Source organism: Silurus meridionalis, chromosome 3 (assembly GCF_014805685.1).
Source record: "Silurus meridionalis isolate SWU-2019-XX chromosome 3, ASM1480568v1, whole genome shotgun sequence".
NCBI classification, from domain to species: domain Eukaryota; kingdom Metazoa; phylum Chordata; class Actinopteri; order Siluriformes; family Siluridae; genus Silurus; species Silurus meridionalis.
In genome coordinates this window covers 14,002,740-14,027,391 of record NC_060886.1, presented here as the reverse complement: position 1 = coordinate 14,027,391, position 24,652 = coordinate 14,002,740, and the positions used below count along the sequence as shown (strand labels likewise).

Below are 24,652 nucleotides of genomic sequence, written 5' to 3'. Positions count from 1 at the left end.
ATTATGTATAATGAATGTCTTGGTAGGGTGGTATAGACTTCTAAAGGTCATGCACACTGATGTTTCTAATGTCCGTGTCCATATGAAAAGCAGGACTGTCAGTCTTCTGAATGCATTGCACAAGATCTTAACTTGGCACACATGGTTTGTGCAGGTGTTTTTAGTCCTGTTTTAGAGTCTGCTTTCTGGAGCACGTTAGAAAACATCGGTGTGCACACTGTATATCAACTCATTTAAAAGACACTTCATTGATTGCAATATGCATGATAATTTTTATGATACATTGATCAAAATCCATCTGCAACACTGGTGCCACTAATCAAACAATTCCATCAAACTCAAAATTAATTTGGAACAGAGGGCAAATTTATTTGGAAAGATATTTACTGTTACAAAAGTAATCCCAAACTTGAATGTTGTGTTATAAAACATTGGATCTGCCAGAATTGTACAGGCTTATACAGTAACATTTACCTAAATATTTAAATCTCATAAAACATACAAGTTTTTACACATATACAGCAGCATCTGAAAATAATTTCTCAAAAAGAAAAAAAAATTGCATGCTCTTATGTGACTTCCGTCATCTGACAGAACAAGGCATCTGTTGGTAAATGATTATCATACAGATAATATCCTCAGATTTTGATCATACGGTAAAGCCAAATATTTTACAATGAGTACACAATATATTAACTGAGGCAGGTTAAGAAAATACATTAACATGTTGTCTATTTTATACTACAAACTGGACACTGGTTTTGCTCAGTTTTCTTTAACAAATTAAATGTAAAATTATCTAATTTCAATTTGAAAAACTAAGGATCTTCTAGACTATATTCAGTTGGATATTAGTCTTCTCATGAAGCACATTAGGAAAGAACAAAAGAGTCTTCAATAATCCTTACGTAATGGTAATCATTTGGTCGAAGCATTACAGATGTTCAAAATATATTTTACATCCATACGTCTAACAGACAAAAAAAAAAAGAATTTCACACATAATAGCCATATAAGGCATCACTTATATTTTCATTTGAAAGCATCACCATGATTTATTCATAAAAGTTAAATTAATGAAATAGAACTACAGAGAAAAAAAAGAGCTTACTATAACTCGCACAATAAAATGGTACATGGTTCAGCTAATATCAAAGCACTGGTCTTATAAAAACCCTGCTCACGTGAGCATCGGATTTCAACACCCTACTGCGATGGTCCTTAACTGCTACTGCTTCCTCATGGAACAGCAGTCTGATTTCAGCACTACAGTATCAACTGGATTTAAACTGTCCATAGAAACATGGAAATAAACCATTAACCATTGCCGTCATGGCAGTATCATTTATTTGAACAATGTGGAGGTTTGTGAACATTTCTGTTACTGTGTCTTTATGAATTATATAGGAATCTTAAGGGCAGCAAAATGACAAAATAATTGCCAATCTGTGAAAGAAAACAAATTCTCTGTCAAAAACAATAAAATAAAAAAAAATAGTAATAATAATTAAAGAATCCCACACGCTTTCCTATTAATTATGTTGTTCTTAACTCTTCAGATATGAATATAGAATGCTGGTGAAAGCTGATGTATATTCTTATTATTAGAAAACCACAATGATGCACATTTATATGAAATATGTTTAAAAAAAGGGAAAATTGTCAATCACCCCTCAAAGGCCGTTAGTTGAAGTTTTCAAATGGTTAAGTAGTGAGGTGCTGCTAAGTCAGATGTTTACCACTGTCCATCCACAACATCAGGCGATTTCAGAGTTTGACTGCATTTATAGTGATATGTACAGCTTTATAGGAGGGGCAGTTGGTAATAAGCTGTCTGCTGCTGGGGTGAAGGATGGACAGGAGGTGCCACTGGATAAGTGGTTGGAGGCATACCAGGATTAGCATTCTGATAAGATGACATGTCCACAGCCATCTGCGGCGGGTAAGTGCTAGGAGCTTGGTTCATATATGCTGCGCCCAAACCACTACAAGAGGAATGCAAACCAAACCTATTATAAATAAGCCACAAAACAGTTCCTATAATGATGATACTTTTTAACCAAGAATGTAAACATTTGAAATAAGCATCGCTTTTAAAGTAATAGGCCTTAGATTATGTGGTTCCATGATTAAGAAGGTACCTGATGTAGGGAGACTGTGCTGGTTGACTCGGGGCTGTAGAGGTCACAGTGGGGGGCAGCGAGGAGAGGGGGGCAGCTTGGTCTGAGCCCAGACTATAGCCTTGTGGGATGCCACCAGGCATGTAAGCCCCTGAGTGTTGGCCTGGGTAACCCTATAAAATTATAGGAGGAATAAGAGATGAGATCTCATCTTCAACATACATGAGTCAGTGATTCAACATTCCTAAAGAGACCATGCACTATATGGCAAAAGTATGTGGACACGTGAAGATCACACTCTTCTGCTATAACAAAGCTGGAAACACATATTTCTAAAATACCTTGTATGCTTTACCATAACAAAAAAAAAAAAAGGTCCACAAACCTGCTCAAGCATGACAATGTCCCTGTGCACAAAGAAAAGACCAAGAACAGAAGACTAAGAAGACATAAACCTAAGTAAATTAAAAAAATATTATAGTGGAACGATTTCTCAGAAGAATGGAGTTTATTAAAGCAAAGGGGGACTAAATATGAAATGTCATATTTAAATGCACAAAGTAATGTGATGAGATGATCATGCTCCACATACTTTTGCATATAATGTATATACCTAACAAATTTAATGAAAAAAAACACATCAAAGCATGCATAATCCATAGTTTTTTCACAAAAATAGCAGAAACAGTGCTAATGTTTGCCAGAAAAAAAAAAACAATAGGCTGCTTAGAAAAGATGACACCTAATATAAAACACCATATGATGTAACACATAACAGCTCACTAGACCGCAAAATTGTAATCACAACAATCATGATCAGTCTTCATCATAATAAAAGCAGAAAAAAAAGAAGCCAGGCCAGGTCAGCCATACAAAACAGATAACTTGACATTTTTACTGGATTGTCTATTTTTCTATATTTATAGTGCTTTTTTAAAGTTTGTAAACATGCACAGACATTGCATGTTCCTTTTGTTTATATGTCACATACTAGGCCTTCTTCTGCTTCTTTCAGCTGCTCCCATTAGGGGTCGCCACAGTGGATCATCATTCTCCATACCCCCCTGTCCTCTACATCTGCTTCTTTCAAACCAACTACCTGCATGTCTTCCTTCACCACATCCATGAACCTCCTCCTTGGCCTGTTCTCAACCTGCTCCCTAAGCTCACCACATATTACAATATCATCTGCAAACATCATAGTCCACGGAGACTCATTCTGACCTCGTCCGTCAACCTCTCCATCACCACTGCAAACAGGAAAGGGCTCAGAGCCGATTCTTGATGCAGTCCAACCTCCACCATGAACCAATCTGTTGTTCCTACTGCACACTTCACTGCTGTCACACTGCCCTCATACTCACATACTTCTCTGACATACCAACTTCCTCATACAATACCAATGCAACATACTAGGTAAAAGGCAAAAACACTGAAGAACTGGACAGTGAATAACTGGAAGAAAGTTCTTTGATGAGTCCAAATCTTACATTTCTGTTTCTAACAGAAGAACTTGTGTAAGATGGAGAACAGGAAAGATGATGTTAGCAGACTGCCTCACACCCACAGTCAAACACTGAGGTGAATTAATTAATGGAGCTTAATGGAGAGAGTTGGAGCCTTATTTCGAGTAAAGGGAATACTAAACCAGCATGGCTACCATTCCCTACTTCAACACCACGCAATTCTGTCTGGACTGCAGCTAATTTGACTAAACTTCACTATACAATGTCAATTTGGAAAAAGTGTCCATCAAATCAATACATGCAATGAGTCTGTACTACTTTCCTGTTTGATTGTTAGTAATATATGTGTTTTAGTTTTGTGATAATAATGGTTTAAAAAAAGGATTTAAGTGTGGGTGTATGTGTGTGTGTGTGTGTGTGTGTGTGTGTGTGTTTATGTGACCTGCATAGCTACAGCAGGAGGAGCAGCTGGATATGTCCCCTGAGGAGTCGCCATCTTTGAGTATGCGGCATACAGAGGAGCTTCATTCATCAAATGATTATACAGCTCCAGGGCTTCTAGCACCTTCACATTCAGCTCAGACATCTCAGAGTGCTTCCTACCAGAAACATATATAATTTCTAGTTAATATTATATCATTCGATAAGACTGTATTGACTTAAGGTGATTTTCACAAACCTGTCAATCTCCTGTAATTGCTCATCTATCAGAGGATTCATCTGTGCACATTCAGCTATAATATGAAAAAAAAAAATTCTGTCAAATAACAACACACACTTGGAACACAATACCTTTCATATTTAAACATAGTATCTTATAAGATTTGTGTGTACCCTCCAATGTGACCAGCTCAGAGCTGTCAGGTTTGGAGTCGGCTGGGTCTGTGTTCTGGAGTAAATTCAAAGTTCTGTCCATCTTTCCCTATTGAAAATAATCACAAAAAAGTATTTAAGTATTGAATGAATTATGCATATCCTTTGCTTCCAAACATTCACAAGGCAAATAATGTGAAGGATTTTGGTGAAAAAAATTAGTTTTTAAAGTTACCTCATCAATATACACTGGTTCAGGCTCTGCTTCAACTTCTACTGTTGGCTCCTCAGGAACTGTTGTGTTTTCTACATAGGTGACTACAGTAATTATGGACATTTAGAGTGTAAAAAGATTGAATAGTATTTGGCATTAAATTGAAGCATTTGAGCCAAGTATTTTACCTGGTTCTGGATCTGCATTTAAGTTGGCTGTGACAAAGTTAGATGGAAACAGTCCTTGTCCTCTGTGATTCTCTCCTTTCCACCAATTTGGATCACTATTGAATAGGAAAGTGTTATACTTACAACATATTTAATGTAATATTATAGCTGAAAAAAATGCAGCTTAACATGACATCACATTAAAATGTCATCATTTGTCTATTTTTTGCTTTGTCTTGCATATGAAATAGTTACTAAGATGTTATTGTGCACGTGTGTACTGTACCTGTCATCCAGGACAATGAGAACCTCACCAGCCTTAAAGGTGAGCTCATTGTCCTCGGCTGCTTCGAAATCGTAAAGAGCACGCACTTTACGTGTTTCTTTAATGACATTAGTATTAAAAGGAGGATCAGCTGCCACAAAAAGTGGTCGGGTTTCTGCTTGCTGCTTCTGCTCCTGCAAGGATAGCTCAATGGCTGCACAGAACCAGAAGAAAATTGACTTTATATCAAGAACATTAAAATGCATAACTACAATACATACATATTTAATAGTACAAAAAAAAAAATAGTATGAAAGAAGTATAAGATTCTTTATTAAATAAAAATTGCAAAAGAGAGAGGTCACCTTTGGCAAGGTCATCATCGTCAGGAGCTCGGCTGGTGGCAGTGGTGCTGCTGGACTTGCTATTCTGCAGTCAACAAAGATCAAAAAAGGAAAAGGTCACCTACTTGCGCCATTGTATTGCACAATACTCTAATAGGCAAGAGCGGTAAGATTTTGGTTCTTGTTTTAGAGTCAGCAATGCTGCACTGGCAAGTTAGTATATGGTACTTTCAAGAGGAAATGCACACAGTGCTCTCTGAACACACAGAAGCAGTGGACACCTAGTAAATATCCGAATTCAAGCGAAAAAAAAGGGGAAAAATATGTCTTGTGGTTAACAATTAAAATATGTGGAAGGAAATTACATTGCAAACTTTCAGCCACTCCCCCACTTACATGCTTCATTATTAGCGCTCAACACAACCTATTGTCAACACTCCCTAAAAAGAGCAAGGCTGTGAGGAGCACATCACTACTACAAACCTCCAACGCATCTAATAGTCCAACCAGCAAAAAAGCAAGTTGGCCCACATTACAGATGTGGCAGTAAGAAGGACTGGTGCTGTCCTTCCATCATGAGAAGATGAATAATTAATTACTTCAGCAAAGCTGAGCTTAATGAAAGTGTTTCTATATCCAGGCCAAATCAGAGAACATGCTGTGTGACTCGAGGTCAACAGAGTAGTGAAATGTATAGTTTTTATTATCACATATTATGTTTATATTTGTGTATTAGGCAGCAACATAACAAACATAATAAAATAAAAAGTAAAGGGAATTACAGCACTAAAAGTTTCATATTCACACCAGAGGTTGTTAATCACAATTTACATGTTAACTGATATATTTCAGGATATGCTCATACACCACTATCAGATCTGAGTGTTAGGCTGAACCTTCAAAGAGGCCCTGGATAAGCACCTTTGATGACGAGGAGGGAAAAGTTACTCCTTCTTCCTTCAGAGATTTGATGGTGGCTCCAATGAGACTGAGTTGTGGATCTTTCTGAAACTCATCAGCCCAGTCCACCATCAAGCATTTGAGCTTCTCACCCACTTTAGGGTGCACCTATAAGAAGAGAAATGACAGAAAAAGCCTCAATTTACCGCACTTGAAATCAAAATATATTATAATACATTACGGGTTGTTTTTAAAAACAATACGACACAGAGGAAAAAAAACAATGGCTTACTTTGCTCAGCACACTTCGTACTTCACTGGCAAACTCTCTGGAACAGATTTCTAGATGGAAGATTTTTCCACTGTTTGCAACACAAGCACCAAGCAACTAAAATGGGAAGAATTAAAAAGATAGGAATTTAGAAATAATTAGGATGGGGTGGGTGTTAAGATGTGCAGTTTGAGAGTATTTATAAAATATTGTATATATGCTAAATAGAAAGATGATGTTCTATGAACAGGAGGGTTTTTTTTCTGTATCCATTTTAAATATTCTAAAAATATCTACGCATGTAATTATTTAAATGTATAATTGGATGGCATAACCTATTGCAATAAGATCATTTCATTTGAGGAAGCAGTAGAGAAAGGCTAAAAATAAAGCAATAATATGACATCTTTGCAGGCTGAGACAATGCAGTGACTCAGATCGAGTGGTCAGACATTGATCACTGCCACTTCCGGTGCTGTGGGGCACAGCTATAAACCCTCAGTATAAAATATGCCGGGAGTAACAAAGAAAGGGCACTGAGGCACCAAATGGATGGGAGAAATGTGAAGAACTAAAGTTCGGTAGTTCAGGAAGAAAATCAATATGGCACTCACTGTTAGTGCCTGCATGGCCACATGAGGAACCTTGTGATTAACACGCTTCATGATTGCCTTGAGACAATCCTTCGCACTGGAAAGAACATAAAAATGAAGTGAGAGGCTTAAAAGGTCATGATGAGCATAAACTGTAGTGAGGAAGTCACTCAACTGACAACCACAAAATAAATAAATAAATAAATAAATAAATAAATAAATAAATAAATAGGAGTTAAAAAGTCTAACAATACAACAAAAAACAGACATAAGGGCAAAAAATAAAAGAATTTTGTGTGTGTATATATATATATATATATATATATATATATATATATATATATATATATATATATATATATATATATATAAAACCAAAAATCACTCAAATGTCAGAATTTACAGCTTGTATAGACAATGTGCTGCTTGTATAGCAGTCCAGATTTACTGTCCTCTAAAAATAAATGAACATACAGCCATTATGTCAAAATACCTTGCAATTAAAGTGAGTACACCCTAAATGAACATGTTAAAACTGTGTCTAAAGTATCCATATTTTGTGTGAGCACCATTGTTATGCAGCACTGCCTTTATCCTCCTGGGCATGTAATTCATCAGAGCTGTTACATTGTCTTTTGAAGTCAGCTTCTGCACCTGACACACAGTTTGAGGACCCTAATTCTTCGATAGACCGTTGCGTGTTCTGTTCCGAGTAAAACCCGTCTTGTAAAACCTCAGTATGACCCTGGCCACTGTACAGTAACTCAATTTCAGGGTGTTACAGATCTTATAGCCTACACCATCTTTGTGGAGAGCAACATTTCTAATTCTCAAATCCTCAGAGATTATTTGCCGTGAGGTGGCATGATGAACATCCAGTGGTCAGTATGAGAGAATTGTACTCAAAGCACCACAATGTAACTGCTATTATACATGATACACAAATTTGTATGGTCCTGACAAGCAGACAAAAACATGATGAATAGGACCTGTGGCTTTGCCCGGTTACACATCGTACAGCTGTTATCACTTAGGGTGTACTCACTTTTGTTGCCAGTTATTTAGACAATAATTGCTGCATGTGGAGTTTTTTTACAGAGGACAGTAAATCTGTACTGCTATACAAGCTGCACATTGACTACTGTAAAATATATCCAAGTTTCTTTTCTATCGTATTGTCCCTTGAGAAAATACACTAAAATGGTTGCTGAAATGTGAGGGGTGTACCCTTTTTTTTGTTAGATACTGTATATGTATACAAAAGATTTTGTGCCACCCACCCATTAGGTGTTGTCCCAACTCGGTCACAAATATCCATTATGAGGCTCCAGTCCTCTGTTGTGTTGTTTTCATTGGTTACTTTTTCTGAAAAACAATACAAAAATAATCAAAACCTAGCAAGTTCTCTCTCTCTCTCTCTCTCTCTCTCTCTCTCTCTCTCTCTCTCTCTCTCTCACACACACACACACACACACACACACACACACACACACACACACACACACACACACACACACACACGGGTTTAGATCTTGTTTAAATGTGTCTACATTTATCACGTTCGACAGACATTTCTAAGTATTATTACTAACAAGAAAAAGAAACAACTAAATATTACACATAAGACAGCCCGATGACCACAGGTTACCATTAAAACTCAAAACAATCGCATGAGCAGGAATCCTAAAATGCTAAATGAATGCTAAAGTTATCTAACAGACGCAAGCATCTTATTTTTTTTTAATTCACACACACGTAGTTGCTGATTAATACATGATTTGATACGTATAAAGAAAAATATGTTAAAAATGTTATCCATTTATCAGCTGAGCACAGATGGAAAGCTCTCCGTCTGTCAGGAAAAACCCTTTACAAGGTCAGTTTTGGTATATTTTTGTATACTGTTTACCAGAAAAATATTTGCCTTCTACACAAATCTCTTCTGAAATTGCAGTTTGGATTTCATTTTAATTGTATAACTCCCAGCACAGTTATATATGAAAAACAAACAAACAAGCAAACGAAATCTGAGCAAGTTAGAGAATTCTCTTGCAGCAGTGATTCAGTAGAACCGACAGACCTGTCAGACCTGCTTATGAATTTACTAAAGTTACCATGGAGAAATAATTCATTTTTTTTTTACTCTATATCAGCTGAGTGGCATGAGCTAATATTTGGCCATATGAAACAGAAAGAGTTAATTAACTGTCTGTTAGCAGGATCATTTTGAGAGTTTGTCATGCAGGAATTATTGTCATTCCAACCATATACAGTAGAGTACCAAGAAAAACAAAACAACATTCCACTAAGCTGCTCCAAAAGACCACATAAATTAGAGTAACACAATACACAGAACCAAACAAAAATAACTGGGACACGACACAAAGTGTAGGTGTGGGACATTTAGTGCAAAGAACATCATAACACGCAAAGACAGTTGACATAAGACTTTGAGTAAGTAGACATAAGACGATAAGACACTGCAATGGTAGAAATAAGACACAGACAGCAAACGTTAGGCAAAAAAACAGAGAGCGTGTAATCGTAAGACAGTGGGACAGTAGACAAAAGACAATGAGACAGCAGAAATAAAACAATGAGAGAGTAGACACACAAGACAGTGAGAGCATTTAGTCCATTTAACTACACATGTAGCATTGTGTTTCCCCATGGACCATTACACTCTCGCACTCTGGACAAGTGAACACAGAAGACACTGCCTAATGAAAAAAATGGAGGAACGGAGAGAAAACAGCGAGGGGACAAGAGCAGATTTATATTGAAGCCAGTTTTCACCACATAAAATAAAGTTAATAATTACGACTTCTTATCTCGCAATGCCGAGGTTTTTTTTTTTTTTGCCAATCAGGCAGCGTCACTCCCTCTGTAATGCAAGAAAGTTTTACACATTGAAAACAACCTGTGCTACAATCAGTAAAATCGCATAGTATCAAATTTACTTTTTATGCTTGAAATTGCACACAAGAATATCAGTGAAAACAAAACCTATTGCAGTGAGAAAAAAAGTTGTAATTAGGCACACCCTTTTTTCCTTTTGTTATTAAAAAAAAAAAGAAGGTGTGCCTTATTACGACTTTTTCTCTCACTGCAATAGGTTTTGTTTTCACTGATATTCTTGTGTGCAATTTCAAGCATAAAAAGTAAATTTTTTGAGAGTGTAGGGACACAGTGAAACCGAGACAGTAGAGACACAGTGACACGAGACAGTAGAGACACAATGACATCGAGACAGTAGAAACACAGTGACACCGAGACAGTAGAGACACAATGACACCGAGACGGTAGAGACACAGTGACACCGAGACGGTAGAGACACAGTGACACCGAGAGGGTAGAGACACAGTGACACCGAGACGGTAGAGACACAGTGACACCGAGACGGTAGAGACACAGTGACACCGAGACGGTAAAGACACAGTGACACAGAGACGGTAATGACACAGTGACACCGAGACAGTAGAGACACAGTGACACCGAGACAGTAGAGACACAGTGACACCGAGACAGTAGAGACACAGTGACACCGAGACAGTAGAGACACAGTGACACTGAGACAGTAGAGACACAGTGACACTGAGACAGTAGAGACACAGTGACACTGAGACAGTAGAGACACAGTGACAGTAGAGACACAGTGACAGTAGAGACAGTAGAGACACAGTGACACTGAGACAGTAGAGACACAGTGACACTGAGACAGTAGAGACACAGTGACACTGAGACAGTAGAGACACAGTGACACTGAGACAGTAGACACTGCATCACCAACCAATACAGATTTGTGTTAGTGCAAAAGAATTGTAAGACATAGTAATAAATACTGTACATGTAACACTGAATTGTTTTAGTAGCAATTCGTGAAAAACATTTTTGTGCAAACAGTTAATGAGTTTGTTTGTTCGTTTGTGTGTGTGTGTGTGTGTGTGTGTCAGTCAAGTCCTTTGTATTGAGTTATTGCATAATACGTTGCCAGTGTTGATCAGACACTACATACAGAGTGTTTGACCTATATATTTAGAAACCATTTTGAAATATTACTTATAATAATAATAATAATAATAATAATAATAATAATCACTTTGCCTGGTGGTAATTAAGGGACTCGGTTGACGGCACGTATATGCGGAGATGACATAAGCATGTTTTCATGTCAAAACACAAACAGCGATTTAAATGTGAATAATCATATTTAATACACAAACTCTTATATACTTTATTAAGCGTTTTTATGCCAGTTTGTTTCTGATGTTTCTTCCTGATAACGCTGGTACCTTGCTAATTTAGTTAGCGAGCTAAGTCAATACTGGGTCACACCGATACAAGCTAACACTAAACACAGTGCCACTCACCGACATCCTGATCGAAAGGATTTTGCCCAAAAATCGGCATCTTGATCGCTTTTCCTCTTCGAAACTTTACTTAAATTGTACTTTTAAACGTAGCAAAACTATAAACAACAAACAAAATTTCTTTTATCCATCAAATTCCACACCGCTTCAATATTTACTCTTCCGTAAACTTATCTAGCTGTCCTCGAAGGTGCCTGTAAGTAAATATGCACAACGCACAACATTGTGACAGTGTGGTTGTTGTGGCTACGCGATCCGTACCGGAAACACGACACTGCGCATGCGCAAATTTGCTGCCTCTTCCTGTCATCGCCAATGTTTTTTACTAGTGATGGAAAATGACTTGATTCTTTGAATCGCGTTCTTCAAAATGAACAGAATCTCTTTTCATTTCGTTCCTTTGATCAGAAATAAAATAAAATGTAACATTTGACCGGATAACCAACATGTCAACATGCACAAACATTTAACTATAGTTCCAATCATGAAAATATGACAATGCCACTAGACAGAGTTTTTCACCGCTTATATCTTCTGGTCAGTGTCATCAGTTATTTTGTCACGTGACTCCCATAATTATTGTAAAAATAATTTCAAGATTCTGACCAAAAAAAAACATGATCTATTGTACTATATAGTGTCCATGGAGTCATATGACAGAAGAACAAACGACTCAGACGAGATGAACTACTCAATAGTGTTTGCTCTACATAAACTACGGAGATTTTGCAATGCTTTGCTCATGCGTTTTCAATAGAAAATGAACAAATCTCTTTTGAGATGACTTGTTCTTCTGAGTCACATTAAAGACTCGATCAAACTGAACGAAACGTTCAGGAACGACGCGTCACTAGTTTTTATGACTGTACAGTGATATGGATTGAATTGTGTACAGCTTCAAGAATTGGAGCTAAATTCATTTTTGAATAAATAAATTGCATGAATAAATAAATACATTTCTTGTGAGTTTCTTAAATGCAGACATTTGTTGAAGTATGCTGAAATAAATAGAACTTAATTACACCATATCAAAAAATAATACAAAAAAATCCTTTTTATACATACATTTATATACCAATATTGGGTCTTACAAATGTAAATCTATCCATTAATTTTATTGTATTTAATTTAATGATAGGAATTTGTGCTAATTTAATCGATTACTAAATGTAATCAATATAATTGTATTGATAAATATATATATATATAATATTGTTATAATACTGTTTACTATCATAAGCATACATTGTATATACACTTTGTCCTCATATATATTTTTATATGTTTTACATAGTTTATACTCTTTATTTATCTGCCTTCGTTTTCTTTGTTTTATTTTTCTCCCCATTCTATTCCCTCATGCCAAATACAATTTGATTATATATATATATATATATATATATATATATATATATATATATATATATATATATATATATATATATATAAATGCCTGACAGTCGTCATGCCGGACAGTCATATAAAGCATTTCACTGCATGTCGTACTCTGTATGTAGTATGTGTGTGACAAATAAAATTTGATTTGATTTAATTTAATTTTCCTCTGATATTAAGTCCCTCTTTACTTCCCTTAAGAACATGTCAGAACCTTTAAACTTAAAGGCCTCAAAATCATATTATTCTTAAATTCATTGTAAGAAACCTTTAATGTTTTGCAATAACTATTCTACAAGTGTTCTACTTTTCTATGCTTGTGTAGTGTCTTTATGCTCCCCTTTTCTCTTATTTCTCTTCTTTTTGTAATATATTGTGATTATTTATCGTTAAATTCGTGTAAATACATTAAAATAAATAAATAAAAGTTTCACTGTACTGTGAAAGCAAAAAAATAATAATAACTACACAGGAAGTAGACGCATTTACGCACATGCGCAGTACGAATCAAGTTTTCGCTACGGATTGAGTAGCCACATTGAAATGTCCCAGTTATTTTAACGTATTTTGGCTAATTGTATTTTCGTATTGCACACGTGACAGTCAGTCAGTGAATCATTTCTTTCCGCGCGTTACTGATATTTTATCAGGCATTAATAATAGACACCTTAAACGTTCGCCATAACTGGGTTTCTGTATATACTGCCACCTAGCGTATGACACGCGACACTTATGGTCGTCTGTTTATGGCAAATAAAAAAAATAATAATACAATTTAAAATTTTTAGACATTTTTGCCGAGTGACATACATTTACAAGTTTTTTTTTTTTACGTATTAATAGATATATTCAGTGACTGGTTGTGGTGGAGTCACCACGGTGCAGATTGATCGTGTCCAGTAGATGGCGCTGCATTCAAAACTCCAAACTTGCTAAAGGACCCTAATATAGAGGGAGGCCAGGAGCGGGCAGTTAGCTATCTGACAGCTCAGCCATGTCTGCACCTGTCATGGGAAGCACCAAGAAAACCTTTACTGATGGCGAGCACCACAACCACAAGAAGAAGAAGGGAGCAGGCGCTCTGGCCACCGCCTACCTGGTCATCTACAACGTGATCATGACCGCTGGGTAGGAGCACACAGTTCAGTTAGCATGCTGAGATCCACTTCCTGATCTGTACTGTACAATGTGCCCAGGTTGCAGGTAGCGTGCTTAATATATATATATATATATATATATATATATATATATATATATATATATATATATATACAGTGTGCAGAATGAGCTTCTTAACTATAGTGTAATTAATAGGAGGAGCAGGATAGCTATTACTTTATTCACTGTTGGATTGTACTGGATCTTGTGCATTAATACAAAAATAACAATTTCTTTTTATTATTATTGTTTCACAGATGTATCTCAGCGTGCTTTTTTATTAGAAAATTTTTTTGTGGGTTTTTATTTTTGTATTTTTTTTACTTGGCAGTGTATCCATATTAATACTGTTTTATGACTGGGCATTGAGAACAAATGTGGCTGTAAAGCATTGGCAGTTTGACAGAATGTGTGTGTTCTTGCTGTCAGACAGGATCTGTCACTTTTGCGCAACAACCAGAATTTAGAAATGAGCTCAAAGTGCAACTAAACACCAGCACAGGTCCTTATAGGTACACAGGATCCTACAGAGCTGAACTCATACTGTATGTCTTCCAAATGATAGAAAAGGCATCAGGATAAGATTTCAATCACCAATCATGCAAATCGGATGATTTCCTGTGAATAAATATAGTGTATAGCGTTTTAAACGGTGGACATTGTCCCAGAGCAGCTCTATAGAATGAAATAGATTATGAATATATATATATATATATATATATATATATATATATATATATATATATATATTTATATTTCACTTCAGTTTATAAATCAGTCCATATAAGTTGATCTGTAATAAGTTTATCCCTCTGATGAGCGATTCGTTGGCAGCAGTGGGAAGGAAAAACTCCGAGATAGTACGAGGAAGAAAAATTAAGAGGAACCAATTTTTCCGTCCAACTGTTTACTAATGGATGCTTGAATGCAAAAACTTTTCATGGCAACCGCAGTCTTGAGCTGTCGTAGGAGACTGTTTATATTATTTACGGTCCAAATCCATCCTTATTGTTCTTAAGTTGAAATCTGCTCAGTAGATCAGGATGAATCAGGCAGGTCTGGAAAGCAAAAAGGGACAGGATTACTTGTACCTCAGGAGCTTGGACAGATGGGGTTGGTAGGGGGACATGGAGAGGGAAAAACCTGCATTATTAGGTGTCCTTATTGTTGCGTAATAGTTAAGGACAGTGTGCTGTATGATCAGGGTGTAATTAAGGAAAGATGTCTTAAAAAACGTCTTATTTCATTATTTTGTGTAACCAAGAGCAACAACACAACCAGCTGCTGTACAGATGTGAACTGAATGGTATGAGAAAGTGACTCTGGGGCTGATTGAAGATTTATATCAGTAACAGTCATGTCAGGTGACCACCCCATTAATCAAAATAGAGCTGCAAACTATATTTTGCTTTTAAAGATTTCTGTTTACACCAACATTTAAAGAAAACAAAAACAATTCTTATCCTGCACGTGACCTACATGTTTATTTACTTTTCATCTAATTGAATGGATACAATTGTGAGTGAACGTGTAGTCTAATGTGGAACAGTGACATCAGTCTTTAACATAAATCGAACAACACATAATCGCTTCAGCACATCGTCTACCATCTCATTTGTTTTGAGTCACATGACTGCAGCATCTGACAAATATATTTTTGAATGTCTCTGTTTGTACATTGTACGAGTAAAGTACAGTGTACACAAGTACAGAACTGTAACTATTTTGTTTTGCCAGTTTTTTGAGGAAACATAGAGAATTATGCATTTGAAATACTAATAGTTTATCAAACTATTAATATATATTAGATTTTTTTTTTTTTTTGCATTAATCGCACTAGTGGAAAAACCTTAACCCTGGACCTAGTCATTCTAACTCTGGACTGAACCTTCACAGTGTCACTTTATACCATTTCACTTTTACATTTTTATACCAGCACATGCTATGTAATTTTATATATATATATATATATATATATATATATATATATATATATATATATATATATATATATATATATATATATATATATATATATACACACACACCAATGGTGTGAAAGATTAATTTTTTTGTATGGTTGTCACACTTTAATGTTTTAGATCATCAAATGAATTTAAATATTAGTAAAAGATAACACAAGTGAACACAACATGCAGTTTTATAATGAAGGTTTTTATTATTGAGGGAAAACAAAATCCAAAACTACATTTCCCTGTGTGAAAAAGTGTTTGCCCCCCCTATTAAAACTGTGGTTTATCACACCTGAGTTCAATTTCTCCAGCCACACCCAGGCCTGATTACTGCCACACCTGTGCACAATCGAGAAATCTCTTAAATAGGACCTGCCTGACAAAGTGAAGTAGACCAAAAGATCCTCAAAAGCTATGCTCCTCATATTATCTGGAATAGCTGCTGTATCTTTTCAGCATCCCCATTCAGGATCCCCAGCTGAATATGATAAGTTTTATGGTTGTTAAATTTTCTCTGAAACGGTTTTCATTGTGGTGGTGTGTCTCAGAGGCTTATCCTAAACCCCACCTCACCGAACCCCATCAGCTCTAAATCTTTAACAGACCCCATCTCTGTCCTCCTAAGAGGGTAATATAAATGATCATGATGGAGTGAGCACAAAGGCTTAGAGTAGAAAGTGTCTTTAATTGCGACTAACCACCAAGATTGGATCCATCTTTCGAACCCGGGCAGCATGTATCAGCATGGACTGATACATGTGGTCTTCACTATTAATGCTAGGATTACTTACAGCAATATTACTATAAATCTAGGCTTACTGACAGCAATATTATTGAAAACAGTACATAGAGAGAACAGATAATCCAGTTAATCATGTCGCAGCTTTTGTTACTTATATTTTATGATTATTTTTACTACCTGCTTTTATTCCTCCTACTTTGAGAAGAACAGTTATGCAATGGGAAAGAAACACATTCAAACAAAGAGTTCTGGGTTTGCAGATGTGGGTAACTCTGTTGTTGGGGGGAGCAGCTTTTAGAGTTGACCAAATCATGCTATTAAATACAAAAAGCAAGAAAACAAGGAGAACATAAACATAAAAATCAAATGAACAAGTCATTTGTATTTCACAATATCTGTGAAAACCAAACCCATTTAGTGCATTTAACTGCTTTATTACATCAAAATGTGGTAACAGTGGAACCTGAGTGGAGCATCGAGATAAACGAAAATCAAAATGGCGGCAATATATTAACGTGCTTAAAATTTCTTTATGTACATGATGTGCGTTAATAAATGAGAATGTGCATGCACGTGTTTTTGAAGGGTTTTTTTACACAACAGCGTTGCCGCGATTTGTTTAATGAAGGCATGCTATAAAAATGTACATACAGTACATGTTTGTTAACTGTCAGGAATCCACCTGCCACGTCCCCTTCGGCACCCCTTCGGCGTGTCAGGTGTTTTCTCGGCCGCTTTCTCTGAAGCTCCCGGCTTCAATCACGCACATATGGTGCTCGTTTATCATCATCACCAGCTCCTATTTAAACTTCCACACTCTCACTGTCCGTTATTGTTGGTATATGTTGGTTCACGGCGGTCGTTGTTATCGCTCATGCATTTGCCGGTACGTGCCTTCCCACTGGCACTCTCTCAACGGCTGCTCTTTTCTTCCCAAAGCGCATCGCGGATTCCCCCCCGATCCTGCCGGTGTTCATTCTATGCTTTTGCTGCTCATCCCACGTTCCGTGTCGCACTCCTACCAAGCGCGGCTTTCGCCTCCCGTTCATCGCATAACATTTAACAACAAAAGGCATATGTGCACTAACTAACAGCAGAGATTTACCAGTATACAATACAACACCTGTTGCATCTGTAAGGCTTGATTTTTCCGCCACGTTCACGAGTTCTTCTGCGGCTGCACAGTGCCGATCGACATAACTGACGTTAAATGGCAAATTTTTCTCCCCTTGTGCTCGAGATAAAAAGCGAGAATTTGGCGGTTCCACTTCAAAAACGTCGACTTAATAGGGTTGTCGAGTTAACCGAGGTCGAGATAAGTGGGTTCCACTGTATATAAATTAAACTTTCTTTCGGCTTCTCCCGGTCGCCACAGCGGATCATCCGCATGTTTGATTTGGCACATGTTTTTACGCTGGATGCCCTTACTAACGCAACCCTCCCCATTTATCCGGGCTTGGGACCGGCACTAAGAGTGGCTGGGGTTGGTTCCCTGACCGGGGATCGAACCCGGGCCGCATAATAAGTGTAAATAAAAATATAAAAAGCAACTGATAATAATGATAACAAACTAATCAACAAATTGTTTGCCTTAATGCCTTTTTTTTGTTACACGCGGATTAATTTTTAGCGATTTTGAGGCTGTTCGCTGAAGTCAATATTACACTGTAAATAAATTGTTCTGGTGATTAATCTTTATACTGTCATAGTACTGGCCAGTATGGTGACATGATCTCTATATCATTACAAATCCGGGGACCAAAGTATGTTCTCAAAGTATTACTGCTCTTAGGCTCAGTACTTTTACTACACTGATACTCCATCGGTGCTCACAGTAACCAGTAGTGAAACTGCTTTTGTATTTTTTCGATTCATGTTTTGTCCTTGTGAAAAAGTAATGCATGTAAACTAGATCGTGACATTTCCTAAGGAAAATGTGCTTGAGCGATTGTAATAGCGATGCTTTTCAAGCACCAATAATTACTAATATTGTTCATTAGTAAATTATAAATGTAGAAAGTATATTCAGTGATTGGCGGTTGTGGTCCACTCCTAATATGGATCTTATTGAAGGTGTTGCTTGAACAGATTATTGTGCCACAAGAAAAATGCCTTTAAACAGATTTGATAAGTTGTTAATGGTCAAAATGTGGTTTTGAAATGGGTCTTTTGTGGAATAGATTGGGACAAATTACTTAAAAGTCCACTTGGATTCAAAAGCAAACAATAAAAATGCCACTATGACTTATTTATATTTATATATTTGGCAACATTTACAACAGGATGTATAAAGGTAAAGGTGATTTTTTTTACTCGTCACTTGTACATTACAGCACTTCTTCGCATATCCTAGTGATGTTAGAAAGCTGGGGTCCGAGCCCCCCTGGAGCACAGTGGGTTAGGGGCCTTGTTCAGGGGCCCAAGAGTGGCAGCTTGGCAATATGGGGGCTTGAACCCCTGACCTTCTGGTCATTAACCTTGAGATTTAACCATTGAACCACCACTTCACCTTAATATACTTATACCTAATATGAAGGAAAAATGCACCTATTTTCAATGGGTGTTAATATTTGTAAATAAAATCTAAACTAATATATACTGTGTATACTGTGATCATAAACTGCATATTTGATATGAGATCTTCCTGGATGTCCTACAACTTACAACTCTTTGTTTCAGATGGTTGGTCATTGCTGTGGGTCTTGTCCGGGCTTATCTTACCAGAGGCAGCTATCATGGTCTCTACTACTCCATAGAGAAGCCCCTGAAATTCTTCCAGACTGGAGCTCTCCTTGAGGTCAGTGGTGAGCTGTGAGTTAATCAGGCGAACTATCTCCATGCATAGCAACACGATCAGTTTAAGATCAAACATGTTCTTTTGCCAGCGTGATGATAATGCTTTGGCACTGGACCGCATACTTAGAAAGTAGTGAGCTATTTATAGAGCACCTCTCCGCCGCACTATTGAGTTGCAACACAAACTGAATTTGTGGCACCATTCCAGCGTGCAAATTAGGTGTGTGTGAAGATGTTCATATTTCCTGCATCGGTACAACAGCTAGAGTTCAGACATGTGACAATACAGAGTGAGTTGTCCTGAGCATGGAATTTGGGTGCAATGGTTTTCAATAACTTGAAACAAATGTCTTAAAAAATATATATATATATATACTTTGATTTTTACTTGAACATTGTGTGTGGATGCTTGTTTCTTTTTTCATGGAAATTTCCCATGCTATCTTTTTTTTTTTTTTCCCTAAACAGATATTGCATTGTGCTGTTGGTAAGTTCTGTAATGATTATATATCTCTTAAATGATTCCTATTTTGTAGTTATATTTCACTTTAGTGTTACAGTATATCACAAAAGTAAGTACACCCCCTCACATTTCAGCAACTATCTTCTCAAGGGACAATACTATTGAAATGAAACTTGGATATATTTTACAGTAGTCAATGAGCAGATTGTATAGCAGTGTATATTTACTGTCCTCTGAAAACAACTCAACGTACAGACATTATTGTCTAAATGGCTGCCAACAAAAGTGAGTACACCCTAACAGTGATAACCACTGTACATGCAAAGCCACATGTTCTAGTCATCATGTTCATGTTTTTGTCTGCGTCACAGTTTTGACATGTTCACTGTTTGGGTGTACTCACTTTTGTTGGCAGTTATTTAGACAATAATGGCTGTATGTTGAGTGATTTTCAGAGGACAGTAAACAAACACTGCTATACAATCTGCACCCTGACTACTGTAAAATATATCCAAGTTTTATTTCTTTAGTATTGTCCCTTTAGAAGATATAATAAAATGGTTGCTGAATTGTAAGGTGTTTACACACTTTTGTGAGATACTGTATATCTGAGTCTATCACAACCGTACAGCTTTTAGAAATCTCTATGTTCCAGTGTGTACATGCAAGTTCTCTTTTGTTTCTTTATTTAACTTTTCTAGGCATTGTACCTTCCTCTGTGGTCCTGACTGGGTTTCAGGTGCTGTCACGCGTGTTCCTCACGTGGGCTGTTACACACAGTGTTAGAGAAGTGAGTTTTTTTTTTTGCCCTCCGAATTAATTTGTATAAATGTATATTTTTGATGGGTTACAAACCTTGTTGGATATACCGGGGAGAATACCTTCATGAAAAAAATAATGCACTAGAGCAGTGGGGGGGAGGGGGGTGTCTGTAGTTCAATGTGGCTGTTGCAGCAATGATGTAATTTACATAAAGGATGGTTACTGTGTTTACAGTTCACAGATCATATATATATATATATATATATATATATATATATATATATATATATATATATATATATATATATATATATATATATATTAGTATTGTATTGTAATTATAACAGTCTTGTTTTATTGCCATGACCTACTCTTTATTCAGTTTAAAGCCAAAAAGACCGTATTCTTTACAAAGTTTTATTCAAGTACCTCTGAACAAGGACATATATACAAGGCAAACACTACTGTTACTCTTAAGGGGGAAAAAAGCATCAATTGGTGGCTAAAATAAAAATTTGTTAATTAAAGATGCTGTTTTATATAAGTGTGTGTGTGTGTGTGTGTGTGTGTGTGTGTGTGTAAATATATATATATATAATGTGATTTTTATTATTATTATTATTTATTTATTTATTTATTTATTTTTAAATGTCTTTTAAAAATTTTTTTACAAAACCCATAGCAAAATTTCAGTATATTCAGGGTTTTGTTGTTTTTAAATGCTTTATAATATCTATTTTGAGTAATATTCACATACATGTCCTATATTTCTGAATGGGGGGGATATGTAAACCTGCAGACATACAATAATGTACTAATGGGAAGTGTTGCACTGTTTTAATGTTACTATTAATCCTATAATCTTTAGATTTAGCTAAGACCCTTTCTCTCACTGTGCCTGTAATTAAGGTTTAAGTTTCTTTGCTTACCCAGAGAAAGACATCTTTGCTGAAACTATAAACGACTGTAAGTTTTTTCATTCTTATAGGAAATCTGCTTGAAAACAATTTGACCAGTAACACCGTTGCTGTGCCGTTTTCTTTGCTTGTTCCGTTCTACTAAAATAACATATTACATTTTAAGTGTACAGAATTATGATTGGAAACGGACTGATTTGTTTGGTGTGCTTTCGGATATGACTTGTGTCTGCCTGAGTTCCTGGATACTGAACTGATTCTGAAGTAGTGAAAACATAGCTGCATGTTTCTGGTTTTAATGTCTGAAACATGAATAAACGACGCTTACTCCACCATCCTCTGTTCTTGTGCCTCAGGTCCAGAGTGAGGACAGCGTGCTTCTCTTTGTGGTCGCATGGACCATTACGGAGATCATCCGCTATTCATTCTACACGTTCAGCCTGCTCAACCACCTGCCTTATCTCATTAAATGGGCAAGGTAAAGGCTTTTAACACCCTCAGTGCTATTGATTACACTTTACTCTTCTTAGGTAGTGTTCTTTATTAACTGCAACACGGCTCCCGAGCGCAAGCATAAATGTTTAAGTTGTAGCATTGAGGGTTTAATATAATATAATAGATATATTGCATTTATTTGTTATATTATCATTCAGTATAAACATTGAGCTCACGGTGATTAATCTCACTTCTTCTCTCTGTAGATACACATTTTTTATTGTACTCTACCCCATGGGAGTGGCTGGAGAACTTCTGACCATCTATGCTGCTCTGCCTTATGTTCAGAAGACAGGCCTCTATTCAGTCACTTTGCCCAACAAGTATAACTTCTCCTTTGATTATTATACCTTCCTCATTCTCACTATGGTCTCCTACATCCCCCGTAAGTGCATCTTCATGTTTCTCTTTTTTTAATTTATTTATTACGTTTTTTCCCTTTATTTCTCAGACAGATTCATATTGAAACATGTCTCTCCTGTCTACAGTGTTCCCTCAGCTCTACTTCCACATGTTGCGGCAGAGAAAGAAGGTTCTGGGTCACGTGGAAGACTACAGCAAAGTGGAATAAACATGCGGGCCAGCATTCCACACAATGTGGACTGACCATATTGAGGAAGGGGGGACACACACGCCACCTTTCCAATTCAAACTTGGCTGATTTTAAAAAGAGGAAAAGTTGCTTGTCATAATACAGAGTCCAGCTTTTTTTCCCCCCAAATAATGAAATGACCTAGAGATAATTTCTAACAGAGCTAGTTAGGGAATGAGATTTTGCCGTTTGTGATTTTTAAGAATGTCGATAATGATACGATTGCAATGGTTTAACAGAAGTGAGTCATTTCTTCTAATACACGGCTTTTTTTGTGTGTGTGTGATCAGGTTTTAAGTTCTAATACAGTTGCTCTGGCTTTAGTGAAGGAGGAATGGAAGCAATCCTTTCGGCTTTCACCTTTCAAAGTAATGGGAACATTTGATGAAATTGATATTGATAAATGTGATGCCTCAAGCCGGTACTGTGAACTCGGAAGTATTGGTAGCAGTTTTCTTTATGCACAGTCAAGACCCTGAACACATGACTACATTCTGGATGTCTCTATTCGCCATCTACATGTTCCTTAGTCCATATAATCACAGTCCATTGTTGCTGTTTTGTGATTCCTAATTTAGTTGTTGATGTTTTTCATAGATTTGAGCAGGAGTTCTGTAGGGTACTGACCCGTAGTTCATAACAACGTTCCGATTTTCTTTCAGTGTTAATTGTTTGAAAGGGTCATGTAATGGACTTGAGCCAGAATCTTGTTGTTTTGGTTAATATTGTTATGTAGGTAATGTATAGCTGAAGTAATTGTACAGGGTTGTGTTGTGTGTGTGTGTGTGATCTGTGTTTATCCTTTCATCCTTCTGCAAAGGTGACCTCAAGCAAGCAGTCATACCAACTTGTCATAGATTTCGAGTCTTGTCAGCAGGTGACTTTCTAAAGCGTTCGATTGAAATAAGGCAGGGTTGATGCTGGAAGAGCACGTGGCAGTGGGAAACTAGCACAATTGGATTAGCCTGCGTCTAGTCATGCATTTACAATGAGTAAAATCTAATGAAGCACAGAGCAGGCCAGGAGTCCGGAGTTGCTAAGCACTTTGTTGTCTGTCTGCTCTCATTACCAACAGCACTGAAGTGCAAGCTCAAGCCTCGAAGAAGGGCTCGCTCATTAGTCTTAATGAACAACTAATGAGCAGACTGGCCTTTCCCCACCATTTGGGTCTGAACTTTACATTCAAAGGTTATAGCCTAGAAGTGCCATCTCCCGTAGTCAGGGGAACACGCGTGTTTTTATTTTCCATTAAAAGAGGACAGTCATACCAACTTATTTTCGTAGATAACAAGCTCCAGTCCATTTATCAATTTGACAGTAGTCAATTACCTCCGTGTTTCATTAATCAGCTAATCTGCTCATTTAACATTAATCAGTTTGAATTGTTCTGAACCAGGATACGCAATGGTGATATGGCATTCCCTTGCTTGCTGGTATGACTTATTCGCTGTAAAGCTCCTGGAACAAATGATGTTCAACCTCTCAGCACCCAGATGTTTCGGCATGAGAACCCAAGAGTGCAACTCGACTTAAAACTGCATGTAAGGTGACCGTTGCTCCATGTCTTAAATGGTGCAGTGTTGTCATACTACACCATTGGACGCATGACCTTTACAGCTGTCAGGAAATGTTGGGCTTTTGATACAAAGGATTTGCATGGGACCAGCAGACTTTGTATGACTAGTAAAAGTTATATATTTACAATAAACATATAATCTGGGAAACCAAAATAGTAATAATTTTCTTGTCTAATTTGCCAATAACAACTTTTCCTTCTTTCGCATTAATCTAGTATTTCATGTTTCCATTGTTCTACACAACTTTTGGTTAGTTGTT

The 24,652-nt window shown here is 36.7% G+C and overlaps 2 protein-coding genes across 3 annotated transcripts; one reads left to right on the top strand and one right to left on the bottom strand.

Moving 5' to 3' along the window:
* Nucleotides 1-344: 344 nt before the first annotated feature.
* stam2 (signal transducing adaptor molecule (SH3 domain and ITAM motif) 2) lies at nt 345-11,750 on the bottom strand. 2 transcript variants are annotated; one of them, XM_046845079.1, is made up of 14 exons: nt 11,524-11,750; nt 8,434-8,518; nt 7,175-7,250; nt 6,582-6,677; nt 6,311-6,457; nt 5,411-5,474; nt 5,067-5,259; nt 4,802-4,896; nt 4,635-4,705; nt 4,421-4,508; nt 4,266-4,320; nt 4,029-4,185; nt 2,142-2,293; nt 345-1,985 (listed from the first exon to the last, which is right to left on the bottom strand). In XM_046845079.1, exons 1-14 carry the CDS (start codon nt 11,561-11,563, stop codon nt 1,805-1,807), a joined length of 1,500 nt encoding a protein of 499 aa, XP_046701035.1. In that variant the 5' UTR covers nt 11,564-11,750; the 3' UTR covers nt 345-1,804. The 2 variants fall into 2 exon arrangements, with proteins under 2 accessions (XP_046701035.1, XP_046701034.1); XM_046845078.1 differs by having other exon boundaries at nt 4,635-4,717; nt 11,524-11,749.
* A 2,090-nt stretch (nt 11,751-13,840) lies between these two features.
* Nucleotides 13,841-24,546, top strand: hacd2 (3-hydroxyacyl-CoA dehydratase 2). The gene is made up of 7 exons (XM_046840999.1): nt 13,841-14,046; nt 19,471-19,588; nt 20,056-20,074; nt 20,752-20,840; nt 22,086-22,207; nt 22,431-22,609; nt 22,713-24,546. Exons 1-7 carry the CDS (start codon nt 13,913-13,915, stop codon nt 22,793-22,795), a joined length of 744 nt encoding a protein of 247 aa, XP_046696955.1. The 5' UTR covers nt 13,841-13,912; the 3' UTR covers nt 22,796-24,546.
* The last annotated feature ends 106 nt before the right edge of the window (nt 24,547-24,652 follow it).